General features: G+C 42.3%; 1 protein-coding gene across 13 annotated transcripts in view; it reads left to right on the top strand.

Moving 5' to 3' along the window:
* The window catches only part of FANCC (FA complementation group C), a 284,485-nt gene that overhangs the window by 253,945 nt on the left and 17,908 nt on the right, over nucleotides 1-12,632 (top strand). For all 13 annotated transcript variants that reach the window (XR_010407814.1, XM_064579759.1, XM_064579761.1 and 10 more), the window contains 4 exons: nucleotides 752-827; nucleotides 3,279-3,360; nucleotides 5,596-5,770; nucleotides 10,021-10,227. Coding sequence is in view for 12 of the 13 variants with exons in the window: in XM_064579759.1 (XP_064435829.1) it covers nucleotides 752-827; nucleotides 3,279-3,360; nucleotides 5,596-5,770; nucleotides 10,021-10,227 (540 nt within the window). In the remaining variant the exon portion in view is untranslated. The remainder of the gene's footprint in view (nucleotides 1-751; nucleotides 828-3,278; nucleotides 3,361-5,595; nucleotides 5,771-10,020; nucleotides 10,228-12,632) is intronic.

The raw sequence follows: 12,632 nt of genomic DNA, 5'->3' as shown, positions 1-12,632 counted from the left end.
GAATCTAAGAAAAAAAATATGTTCAGCCAAATTAGACACAAAAGAATACAAACTCTATGATTCTATTCATATGAAATCCAAGAATAAGCAAAATGAAACTCTCTTGTGGAAATCAAAATATTGGTTGCTGGGGAGTGGTGGAACCACAAATGAAGTTTTTGGGGTAACAGAAATGTTCTCTGTTTTGACTGGGATGATGGTCACATGGATTTACAGATTTACCAAAATTCATCAAAGCCCGAGCACTTCACTGTTTCTAGAAGTGCTTTTATTTCTTTAATTTCTTACAAACATACTTCAAAGCCACTCTGCCTTCAGAAGGCATAAATAACTGTAGCGCTTTGGCCCTCAAAGTGTTGCAAGCACCATGGTTGTTTCAAGCTTTTTTTGTTGTTAAAAAATCATGCTGGAATACCTAACATCTCACAACCGCTTTGGAAACTCTCACTTAAATAGGAGATTTATGTGCATAATTGGGTTCATGTGAGGTAAAGAACTGCTATGAAGACATCAGGAACATAACTTTATTTTTCTTAAGCCCCAGAAGGTGATTTCAAAAAGGTTCATTTTTCTGGTACATATTTACAAGGTTATTGGAAGCATTTTTTAAAAATAAATGTTTAAGAAAACATTCTGACCATGTTAGTACTAGTAGGTCTTTTTGGGGTAGATGATGCAAGATTTTGTTCTTTCTTAATATCCCTTTCAACCGTAATGCCCATGTGGTTTTGAAGTTTTTATTCTCTTGTAGCTGAAGTTTACATTCAAGACCTACTTTCCTTATGCTTCTCCATCTCTTATTATGGCACTGCTCCAACACCCGAAAGGTACGTGAAAGTTGATTCTACCCATATTAAAATAATTTCTGAGAAAGAACACTGACAAATAATGACCCTTCCCTACCAGTCCCTTATGTATAAAACAGGGGAGACGGACTTGGTCATCTCTAACATCCCTTTAAGCTCTCGGGGTCTCACGTTCTGTGGGATTTTGAAATGAGAATTTTCTGGACTTCCCAGTTATCATCACTTACCAAAAGAAAGAAAGAAAAAATGGCCTCTCGTTAAGTTTTGGTAGTCTGCTCCGGATAACACGGGCTTCTACTGGTGCTGGCCAGATCCACCTGAATGCCAGGATCAAGCCAAGACTTGGCTGAGGAAGATTAAAACAGTACGTTTATTTGTATTTCATCTTTCCACTCTGTGCCCCTTGTTGCAGAAGGAAAGATAAAATGATGAACAAAGCCTAGGAAATTTAGGGGAAATTTCTCCTAACCGAGCCAAGGGAAGAAGACTTTTGAAAGAATTCAGTAAGTGTATTGGATCATGGCCTTCTCTGGTCTCATTTGCCAGCCTTCCATTGGCCACATCCAGTTGGGGAAGTGATGATTCCATCCTTACTGGAGTTGACCTGTTGGCGTGTGTAGGAACTTGTGTTTAGGCAACGTTTCAGGCATAGAGAATAAAGGCATCCTTCCCCGTGGCAGCCTGGCATCTGAGGGAAAGGCAGCACACGGACGCAGCGTGGCCTGTGCCAGAGAAGAAGGCATTTTAACTGTGGAAGGAAAAAGAAGAGGGAAAGAGCCGGTAGTATTTCCTTTTTATGCCATTTTTACTTGCATTTTTCCTGAGACTTGAGTAAGTTGATTCATTCAAGGAAAGTAGATGATTCAAAGTTTCAGAGCATTTTACAAAATCCAGTTCTTTTTCCTTTTTCTAAAAGATGTAGGTTCTCACCCAAAGTGACCCATCTGACCCTGTCCTCTCAGGTGCTAGCGGTAGAGGTGGTAATGAGGCTGGCGGGACCTGGGGTCAACAGTGTTGTGAAACTTACCCTGTGGGAACACAATGGGAAAACTTTGATAACGAGACAGAAAAGTCAGCATTTCTCTTTCTAGGGGTACACTTTACAGCTTAGGTCAGATTAGCAAAGCCTGAGGTCAGCCAAAGCTGAATGAGCTCCAGAAAAAATACTGGAGTTGTTATTTTTTAAGTTGGGAAATCTATAAACAAAAGGCTAAGGTGATACCTTGGGCATGAAGTCAGCCATTTACCTTTTCCTTTATGTGACTGTCCTAGATTTATGTCCAAAAATAAATAAGTGAATTTTAGCAGGAGTTCCTCCTATTCTGCTTTTCAGCATATTACTTTTGGGAAAAAATGAATGTTAAGTTCACAAATTGAAGTATTTTTTTTAAGACTTTATTTATCTGAGACAGAGAAAGAAAGAACACAAGGAGGAGCAGAGAGAGAAGCAGACTCCCTGCTGAGCAGGGAGCACGATGTGGGGCTCGATCCCAGGACCCTGAGATCATGACCTGAGCCGAAGGCAGATGCTTAACCAACTGAGCCACCCAGGTGCCCCTGAAGTATTTTTTAATAGCAGAATCTTCTATTCATCAGAAATTGATTTTGTGTCCACTGTAAAGTCCTGTGGGGCATAAAAGATAGATCACTTACAAGCCCTGACTATCCAAGAGCTACAGTAGGGGGGGACATAAAATAAGTATCTAAATAATTAATACAAAGAAGAAAATGAAACATGCCTTCAAAGACTACAAATCAAGAGTTATGGGCATTTCAGAGGAGGGAAAGATAATGTACGAGCCTGTAACCCGTGACATTTGTGGGATCATTAGCAGTGCTTACCCTATTGCTTACATTATCTTCTGATGTATTTAATTACAGAGCCTATCACTGTATGGAAATGTGGTAACTTTGTCAGATGTTGTGTAGAACTGCAGATACATACGTGTTCAGATGTGTCTTAAAACCATGGGATAATTACGAAACCAGAAAAACTAACTCAAGAAAGGACATTTGTTTGTATGATATCTGCGTATTATTTTCCTGGCCTTTCCTTTAAACCTGAAATCATATTCTGAATTCATCACAGTCATAGAAAAACAGTTGGGCAACCTATTCTTAGTTCCCTGTTGACTTTTATTACCATCTTCATGTACTTTGAAATCATGAATTGTCAGCGATGGGGAGGGTAGAAAAGAAAAAAACCTGGGGTATCTGCAACATAACATTTCCAGTCCTAGGGCAGGCTGCAGTTTGTCTCCTTCCATATATTGAAGGTTAGTTCTGTGTAACACTGAGGATCTTCCCAGGCCTAAGGGATGGATATCAACTGGGAACAGCATGAGACCAGTGGTATGGGTCCCATGGACCAGGAAAAACAAGGCATTTTTCCAAAGCTCTTCTGGTCTTAGCAGCAGATGATCCTGATAGGTTTGACTTTTCTTCAGTTCCCTCTGGTCTCTCTACCCACAGAGATCCCACAAGAACTGTGGCACCAGCCACTGAAACATATTTCTGAAATGCTCAGAGAAATAGTTGAAGACCAGACTCACGGGTAAGCAAATCCTGACGACTCGTAGGTCTGCATCACAGTGGTTTCTCTTGATCCTGATCGTCCCTTTATGGAGGGCTGACGGGGGATGGCCTTTACTGGTCTGTGACCATCCCCAAACAGGTAAGCACTTTACTGAGTGAGAAGTAGAGGAAGCACATGGCGAGCTGCATGTGTCGCTCAGAATCAACAGGTACGTATGTAAATACCTTGTATAGAAACTGTCCTGAATAATGGCCGGTATTGGATTTTGAAATATATAAGCATAACAATAAGAAAAATAGACACTATAAAAAAAGCAGTGCCTGCATGCCGCCCCCACCCCCAGCCATGCAGAAGGAGAAGGGTGGTGCCCTCTGGGTCCCTTGGTCTTCTCCTTCCTTTTACTCTCTACGGAAGGAAATTCTAACCTTCTCCTGCACAGTAGGATAAAATGCCCCTTTTCCTCCTCTTTTTAATAAATATTTTTCTAAAGTTAGAAAATCCATTCTAATATAAATTAATTTCTAACATGATATTAAGTATCCTCTCATATACATTATTTTCCTAAAAGCAATCACATTTAGGCTTTTAGTTCTTTGTGACATAACACCCTTCAGCTTCCTCTTGACTTACTTTTTTGTAGAGTACAAATATTTTATTTGTTGTCTATACTAACCTACTAAGACTGTCTTTATTTGTTCCTTTTGCCACTATTCCCTTTTGAAATTCTCTGTAATCTCCTCACTGAGCCATCACATATTCCACTTGGTCCTCCTTATGTTCGTGATCATTGATGAAGGCTTTGTGCCGGTTACTCATCTGCCCCTCCTCAACAAGATTCATACCAATAAATGAGAAAAAAAGAACTAGCAGCCAAGCGGGGATCAGAGTATTGGACTCACTGACAACCTGTAACACCGTCAGCCCCATGTGCATCCTTTCAGATTGTCTCTGTTGCAGAGCAGGACCTAGACCCAAAACTTCACAGTACTCCTACTTAACCTAGATCTGCCTTAATTAGATTTCAGGGTCCACCTGCAGGGAGGAGTGGGTGAGCAGGTTTAGATGCTTTCTCAGCCGGCCACTGGGACTGCCTCACATACTCAGTTATTGGTAGAAAACAGCAAGACGGACCAGGCCCATTTGTGCAAGGCAAGCTCTGAGCTCTGATCCAGGTGTGATGCCCATCTGTGAGCAGGGAGGGTGAGAGAGCCCTGGTGCTCAGGTCTGTAGGGGAGAAACCCTGTGGAGCTTGTCCTTTGCTTTTGAGACATCATAACCCAGCTGACCACTGATGCGGCCCACAGAGCACCTCTTCTCCCTCCTGTGGGACAAATAAGATAAATACCCTCCTTTTTTCTTTTCTCTCCACTGTCCAGGAGCTAGATTTCAAAACATTTAATCACTTGGGCCCAGATCAAACCAAGAGAGGCCTAGAACTCTCCTGTTCCAGGAGCTTCCCTGGTTCAGAAGGAAAGTTCTGATCTAACTTGATCTCAGGCCAGTCTGCTCCATTTTCTCCAGGGGAGATATTAAGCTGCTGACACTGTCACTGTGCATATTAATGGAGTCTTCCCTTTAAACAACCAGCACACCTCTCAGTTCCCAGCATGACAGAAGGATAGCTTCACAAAAGCTTCTAGCTTTTCAGCTTGGACATATACGTGATGACAGGAAAGAATACAGTATGCAGCCCATTAAAAATTCATAATTACCAGAATACTGACCAGAACCTTGTGTTTTGTCAGAAGGAAACCGTGCATGTTTCTGTCTGCATCCCTTCTCTGGTCTCCATCTGGACCCCCGGGAGCCCCCTCATTTCTTGCTCTGGAGCTCTCTGGGTGGCTGCATAATGGCTGGGGGGCCCCACTTTCCATGGCAGCCCAGCTGTGCAGGCCAGGCAGAAAGCGAAGGGGTGCCTGCAGGTTCTCATCTTGTAGCATTCCTGTTGGTCATGGTCCAGAATCTTTCTTTGTCAAAGTCCTGTACTCATGGTCCTTGGATATAAAGATTTAAATGTCTGAAGTCCTCAGGGCACATGGGGTTTTGAAAGACCTGCCTTTGATGGCCCTGTGATGAGTTCAGCATGGCATAGTGAGCTACTTTTCTGGGTGTAACTTGTATTCCTTGCAAGTTGTACTTCAGTGCATAAGAACAATTGAAGCCAACCATTTGCAAACATTACAGTTGCTTTAAGAACGAAAAAGAGAAAGAAATCAAGTTGCCGGGCTGCCATGTGTTTTGATTCTGTTCCAGGTCCTACGGAGGCCCCTTTGAGTGCTGGTTTTTGTTCATTCACTTTGGAGGATGGGCTGATATCGTGGCTGAGCAGTTAGTGATGTCAGAAGCTGAACCCCCTGAGGCCCTGCTGTGGCTCTTGGCATTCAGCTACAGCCCACGCGACGGGAGTCTGCAGAGAGCACAGACCATGGTGGGTGGCAGGGCCCACTCTGTGCGGTGCTCTGGGTCCGTCTCGGGATCAGAAAGGATGCTGCAGGAAGGGGCCCTGTAGTGGGTTTGGCTTCCACTAACCCCCAGGCACCTAAGCACTGAGTGGTCACTGTGTTCATTGCGGAAGCATGTCAGTGTCCACCCAGATAAGTGGGTGCACGGGTGCTCAGTTTGTGGTCGGAGACGTCTTCTTGCCTCACAGAGTTGACTGGAGACCGGAGCCTGCCACTCTGCTTTCCCAGGAAGCATGGAGGAGATGAGGCATAGCCCTTCTGTCCCCCACATTGTTTTATCTGGTTTTGCTCAGCTGCCACCTCTGCCCTCATTTACAGACGCTCCTGGCCCAGGGGCCACGTCCTCTAGCATTTGCTACACGGAGTCTGACTGCTCTTCTGAGGAGCACTGTCCTCTCTCTGATCCGCAGCCCGGCCTGTCTTGACTTACTGCTTTCTTGGCTCAGTCAACAGATCCTCACATTACCAGCTTTGTTTAGAACTCTTACTAAAGTAATCTGATATTAACCCCTTAGCTTCTGGAAAAGGACTTGGGCATTCCATAAATAACAGAGCCGCTAAGTACTAGACTGACTGTCTATGGCAAAGAGAGTTGTTATTTTATGTGGAGTATAATGATTACAGGAAGCAGTGCTTTGATTAAAGGCATTGGCACCTCCCTTGCAAACATTTATTTGTTGGTTTTTAAAACTTTAACTAAAGCTAGAACTTTTTGCTAATTTTAATAATTAAAGGGAGCAGGTTTCTTTATGTAGAGAGCAGTGCTCCTTTTTGCTTGATGTTTTCCATTGTTGGAAAAAAGCGGACTAGTACAGATATGTCTGTATATTTTACTTGTTTAAAGGCTTGCATGGTAGAGGAAAAAAAGAGTTTTGGATTTTAAAAAGTGGAAATTTTGTGATTATTTTGGATCAAAAATAGAACATTTTAAAGAAATTATCATAATCCACATATGTATTTGAGGGTTAGTATATTAAAAAGAAAGCCTTCTATTTCCCTTTTAAAATATCAAACTAATTAAGGGAAATCCTAATCCTAATTAAGGGAAATCCTTATTTTTAATGATAGTAGTAGTTAAAATGCATGTAGCACATGCATGATTTCCAAAGCCCTGTTATATATACTTTGATTGTTTATAAGCTAAGTAGGTAGGTTATGTGTTAAATTCTATATCAATCATAGAAACCAACAGAGGTTCACTTTTGAACTATAGAGAAATAAGTTGTCCCCCCAAAAAATGTAAGTTCTAGAAAGTTCTGCATTGGCATGTCTAATACTTAACTAGGTCTTTTTTTTTTTTTTTTTAATAAAACCTGTGCATAGTTCTTACTCCAGGGATGCTTAGGCATACTGGATAAAAATAGATTAGCTTAGGGCACCTGGGTGGCTCAGTTGGATTGGGCATCTGCCTTCAGCTCGGGTCATGATCTCAGGGTCCTGGGATCGAGCCCCACATTGGGCTCCCTGCTCAGCAGGGAGTCTGCTTCTCCCTCTCCCTCTGACCCTCCCCACAGCTCATGCTCTCTCTTGCTTTCTCTCAAATAAATAAATAAAATCTTTGAAAAAATTAGATTAGCACACTCAAGAGTAGTTTAGCACCAGCATGTTCGCTTCCTTCTTAGCTATCCTGTCAGAGGTGGCTGTTCGTCTTGTGATTGAAGCCACACTCCATGTCTGTGATCCCAAAGCTTCTTTCTTCCTCGTTGGTGCCCAACCTGAGGCGCTGGTGTGTGTGACATCCTGAGAAGCAAGTGGGCCCAGTTTTCCTAGTTTAACTAGTAAGACATGCCTCTCGCTCTCCTGGTTTTTTGAGCTTTAATCCCTTTGATGGTCTGTTGGGTGACTTGAGAAACGAACTGTGAGCTGCCTTTGAACGTGTGATTATTGGGAGATTTGAATGAGCCTGACAGCATCTGTGCCTTTTCCCCAAAAGGTGTCATTAAATCCAGTTAATCGCTCAGGCCTGATAGCATACTGTAGCTAGAAGCACCCCCTCCCCTGACCACCCTTGAGGTTCAGTAGCAGGGAAGCAAGAGCAGCCACCGCACAAAGACCCACCCTTCTCTCTGTAGACCGTGTTCACTGCCAGCCAGTGTCCATCTTCTTTTACTAACTCTGAAATGAATCATGATAAAAACAAAAAATGCCTGTGTTTGTATATCCCTAAGAATTAGGCCAGGGTTCATACTCTAACTTTGTCATTCCACCTCTAGGAATTACCCTAGGGAAGTAATTAGAGATCCATACAAAGATTTATGTATGAGACATGAGCATTATTGTAATTGCAGACATGACAAATGGCCTAAACTTTGAATAGTAAAGAACTGACTAAATAAATTGTGACATATTCTAACCATGGACTAGCATTCTGCCATGAAAAATCATGTTCTCAAAGACTGTCATAGATACATGACATTGCTTACAGTGCATTGTGAAAACACAAAGAAAACATAGTGCATAGTGAGTGCTGTTTGCACAAGGCATGGGAAAAAGATGAGAAAGATGTGAACCTACCTGGTTTCCTCCATCTCCCCTGGAGAAAATGGAGCAGGACCAGCCTGAGATCAAGTTAGATCAGAACTTTTATTTGGGTAGTGGAGTTAGATACTTTTTTCTAAATTTCTGCAGTGAGCATATGTAAATTTTCACAATGCAGGATAAAAAGTACTACTTAGAATAGAAAGCTTATGTCTTTTACCTAAAAACAAATGAAAAAGCATTTAAAGTTTTGGCATGTCGGGGGACGCCTGGGTGGCTCAGTGGGTTAAGCGTCTGCCTTCTGCTCAGGTCATGATCCCAGCGTCCTGGGATCGAGCCCTGCATGGTCCATACTCAGCGGGCAGCCTGCTTCTCCCTCTCCCTTTGCCTCCCTGTCTGCCTACTTGCGATCACTCTCTCTCTCTGTCAAATAAATAAAATCTTTAAAAAAAAAATTAAAAAAAAGTTTTGGCATGTCAGGTAGAAGCTTATGGACATGGAAGGCATTTAAAGGGAAAGATGGTCTGGGATGAAGAAGACCAGTCTTAGGGAGTACTGGACAAGGGTAGAAAATCAAGATTTTCTTCAGTCAAGAACAAAATGGATATGAAGGCATAACTTCCTAAGCTCTGACATTTTTGCACACCATTTAGATGAGAGGAGGGTCTTGGGCTCCCATAGATGCCATCAGATGAGGGCAGGCTGGGCCCAGCTGACAGGAGGAGGTGGTGAGAGAGTAGCCCTCTCCTGTTGGAATGCTGCCATTCTCCGTGGAAGAGCCCCATGGTGCAGTTTCTCACGGTCTTGGACTGTGGTCAGAATAGCTCACACAGCACTCCTAGTGTACTGGAGTTTATGACAGACTTCATTGAATGAGGCCTTAACTTCCAGGAAAAAAAAAAAAAAAAGACTCACACAAAATCCATAAAATTGGTCATGGGAATTCTCAGAATAGGCCTAAGTATTCTTCCGAAAATGACGGAACATAGCTGTTCATGAGTGCCATGTGGCATTTTGGATCTATGGCTTTCAGTTTTTTCTTTGTTTCCAAGTCACAACTTGATACCATTCTTCTAGCAAGCAGAAGTCTCAGCATGAAATAAGTATTTTTTATGCAAAAACAACCCACAGACCTATAACAATCACCATTATTATGTGGATTCCACAGACTTGTGACCTCTGCTTGGGCTTTAAACATGTATGAACAGACTGTCCCTGTGTCTAAAACAAAACAAATGTGGTGTGTGTGTGTGTGTGTGTGTGTTTCCATCCCTCAAAGATAGCAAAAGGCAAAAGGCAAACTCATTCTTATCAGAACATTGGCTCAGTGGAGGTCCAGTTGCATGGGGCTTTAATTGATTTGTGGCTGTGATAGTGAGCGAGTCTTCAAGGAGCTTTTTGTTCTTTTTCCCACAATATAAAAATCTGACTACATTCTGCTGAGGACTTTTCTCCATTTCCTTTCTTTAAAAAAAAAAAAAAAAAAGGTCAATTCCTGGCATGGTGCCTTGGCTGCTTAGTGAGCAAGACGAAAGAAAGTCAAGAAATTTCCATTACGCCCATTTGGGTTTGTGTGGAGCAGTGTGTAAGCTCAGACATGAGTCGCCTCTCTCTGCCTTCCCTCGGGCGCCAGTCCTCTCGTCTTTCTGGGGGTTGCTTCAAAGTCCCAAATCAGTCCTAGAATTATGCTTGTGTTGATTCTTCCCTAATATCTCACCTTTGACATTATACTTCCCAGATAGAGGTAAAGGCAGTGCTCGGCCACCTCAAGAAGCTGTTCAGAAGTCCGACTCTCTCAGCCAAGGATCTGCAGGCAGCAGCTGCAGAGAGCCGAGACAGAGACCCCAGACCACCTTTGTGTCAACAGCTGATCAGGCGCCTCGTCCTGAACTTCCTGCTCTGGGCTCCTGGCGGCCATGTGATTGCCCGGGAAGTCATCACCCTTGTAAGTCTCCCCTTTTCTAGCATGCTAAGTCTCACTCACATTCCAGGGAAGAGGTGGATTGTCTGCCCAAAGGTCTGGCCTTTGACGAATGTGTGTACCAGGGTGCTATCCAAACATGGAAGGACAGGCAATGAAATTGACAGTTGAGACCCCAGAGCCTACCCCTCGCAACACCTTCATGACATGGAAGAGAAAATGGAGGCTCAGAGAAAGGAGGTGACTTCTTCTAGGTCACAGCTTGCTCCCAGGGCCCATAGCCAAAGCTAGTTCTTCTGTGTCCTCATGTACTTATTCTTTTAGCTACATTGCATGACTCCCTTCCTCACAAAGAGGACCAAGACTTCAGTGAGGTGTGTTCACTGTAGCAATCCAAAGAGTTTTGTTTGTTAATTAAAAAAAAAAAAAAATGTTTGTTAATTACAGTGAATTCCTTCCTGAAACCCAGCTGACATAAGAGATAAAGAATGGTCCAAGTCAAAAGTGAGTATTATTCATGGCATTGGCTTAGGCAGTGACTTCTTGGATAATGTCACCAAAGGCACAGGCAACAACAACAAGTAGATAAATTGAACTTCATCAAAATTAAAAACCTCTTGTTCATTATAAGATATTAGTAAGACAGTGAAAAGACATGGAATGGGAAGAAAACATTTGGAAACCATATATCTGATAAGGGTTTAGTATCCACAATATATTAGGAATTCTTACACCTTAGCAATAGAAAAAATCTAAATCAAAGGTCAGATCGGATTTGATCAAAGGTCAAAACAGATTAGAATTGACATTTCTCCAAAGAAGATATACAGGTGGCCATCAAACACGTGAAAAAATGCTCAACAGTATTAGCCATTAGGGAAGTGCAAATCAAAACCCAGAATGAGGTCATACTCCACACCCACTAGGATGGCTATTATAAACAAAACAAAATGGAAAAGAACAAGTATTGGTGAGGATGTAGAGAAATTGGAACTCTCAAAAAAAGGAAAAAGAAAAAAATTGGAAGTCTCATATATTTCCATTGGGGAATATTAAAATTGTACAGCCACTGTGGAAGACTTTGATGGTTCCTGAAAAAGTTAACCAGAATTACCATATGATCTGGCAATTCTATTTCTCTGTAAAAGAATTTATAGAATTAAACAGACACTTAGCCACCCCTGTTCACAGTGGCATTATGCACAATAGCCAATATGCACAACAACCCAAGTGTCCATCAGCAGATAAATGGATAAATAAAGTGTGGTCGGTACATACAATGGGATATTTTTAAGCCCTACAAATGAATGAAGTTCTAATACATGCTACCAAATGGATGAACCTTGAGGACATTATGCTGAAATAAGCAAGACACAAAAGGACACGTACTGTATGATTCACTTATATGAGGTACCTAGAATAGCAAATTTATAGAGACAAAAAGTAGAATAGAAGTTACCAAAAGCTGGGCAGGGGAGAGGGATGGAGAGCTTGACTGGGATAAAAAAAAAAAAGTTCTGGAAATGGGTAATAGTGATGGTTAGTGATGGTTGTACAGTACTATGAATTTACTTCATGCCAATGAATTGTCCACTTAAAAATGGATAAAAGAGCAAATTTAAAAAGCATCCACAAGCTGGCTCTTAGAATTTTTACTTGCTTTTGTTTTTATTTTTTATTAACATATAATATACATGCAGAAAATGTACAGCTTGATTAATGTTCATAAACCAAAAATAACTATGCAGCCAGCAACCAAATCAAGAAAAGAATGGTCTCAGCACCCAGAAAACCCCGTCTTGCTCCCTTCCCTGGGCAGGTTCTGTTTGAATGTGAATATGAGGGGAGTCCCAGTGATAAGTGGGACTGCCAAGAACCTCAGAAGCCAGCACTGAGGAGGTTCTCCTCAGTCCTAGTAGAACAGTCAGCATTGAGCAGGCAGGCCACAGCAGCCAGCCTGTCAGTCCTGCCTCTCGTGTTCAGACAGAAGGCCTCTCAAGAGCTTGGGCATTGCCAAGAGCAGAAGAGGACTCACCTGTTAACACATGCTAGGTGCCATCTCCTCAGGGCCCACCCCAGCACAAAATCTCTTGTATCGTTTTATACAGTGCATACCTCACTTTATTTCAAGTCTGTTTAGGGTGGATGAACATCATAGGTGAGAGCTAAAAAATGTCCATGTGTCTATAGACCTCAGTACCAACTAACGTTTTATCTCTGGCCAGGTATAAGTTGTAATAGTCGCTTTTCAGCCACTACCTCAGCCAAGTGATCAAAGTCAACAGGAACAGTGATAAGTCGTGTTGACTGTAGATACCCTTAGTATATTGTGATGAAAGTGGCACTTCTGTGGTCTTCCTCCCCAAAACCTGTAGCCCCAGTCTAATATTGAGAAAAGTAATTGACAAGCCCCATTTGAGGGACATTCA

The sequence above is a fragment of the Mirounga angustirostris genome, unplaced genomic scaffold, assembly GCF_029215605.1.
Source record: "Mirounga angustirostris isolate CCGP_5_RB_7025 unplaced genomic scaffold, mMirAng1.0.hap1 SCAF_15, whole genome shotgun sequence".
NCBI lineage: Eukaryota > Metazoa > Chordata > Mammalia > Carnivora > Phocidae > Mirounga > Mirounga angustirostris.
The sequence above is the reverse complement of the archived record's forward strand: the minus strand, read 5'-3'. Positions and strand labels throughout refer to the sequence as shown.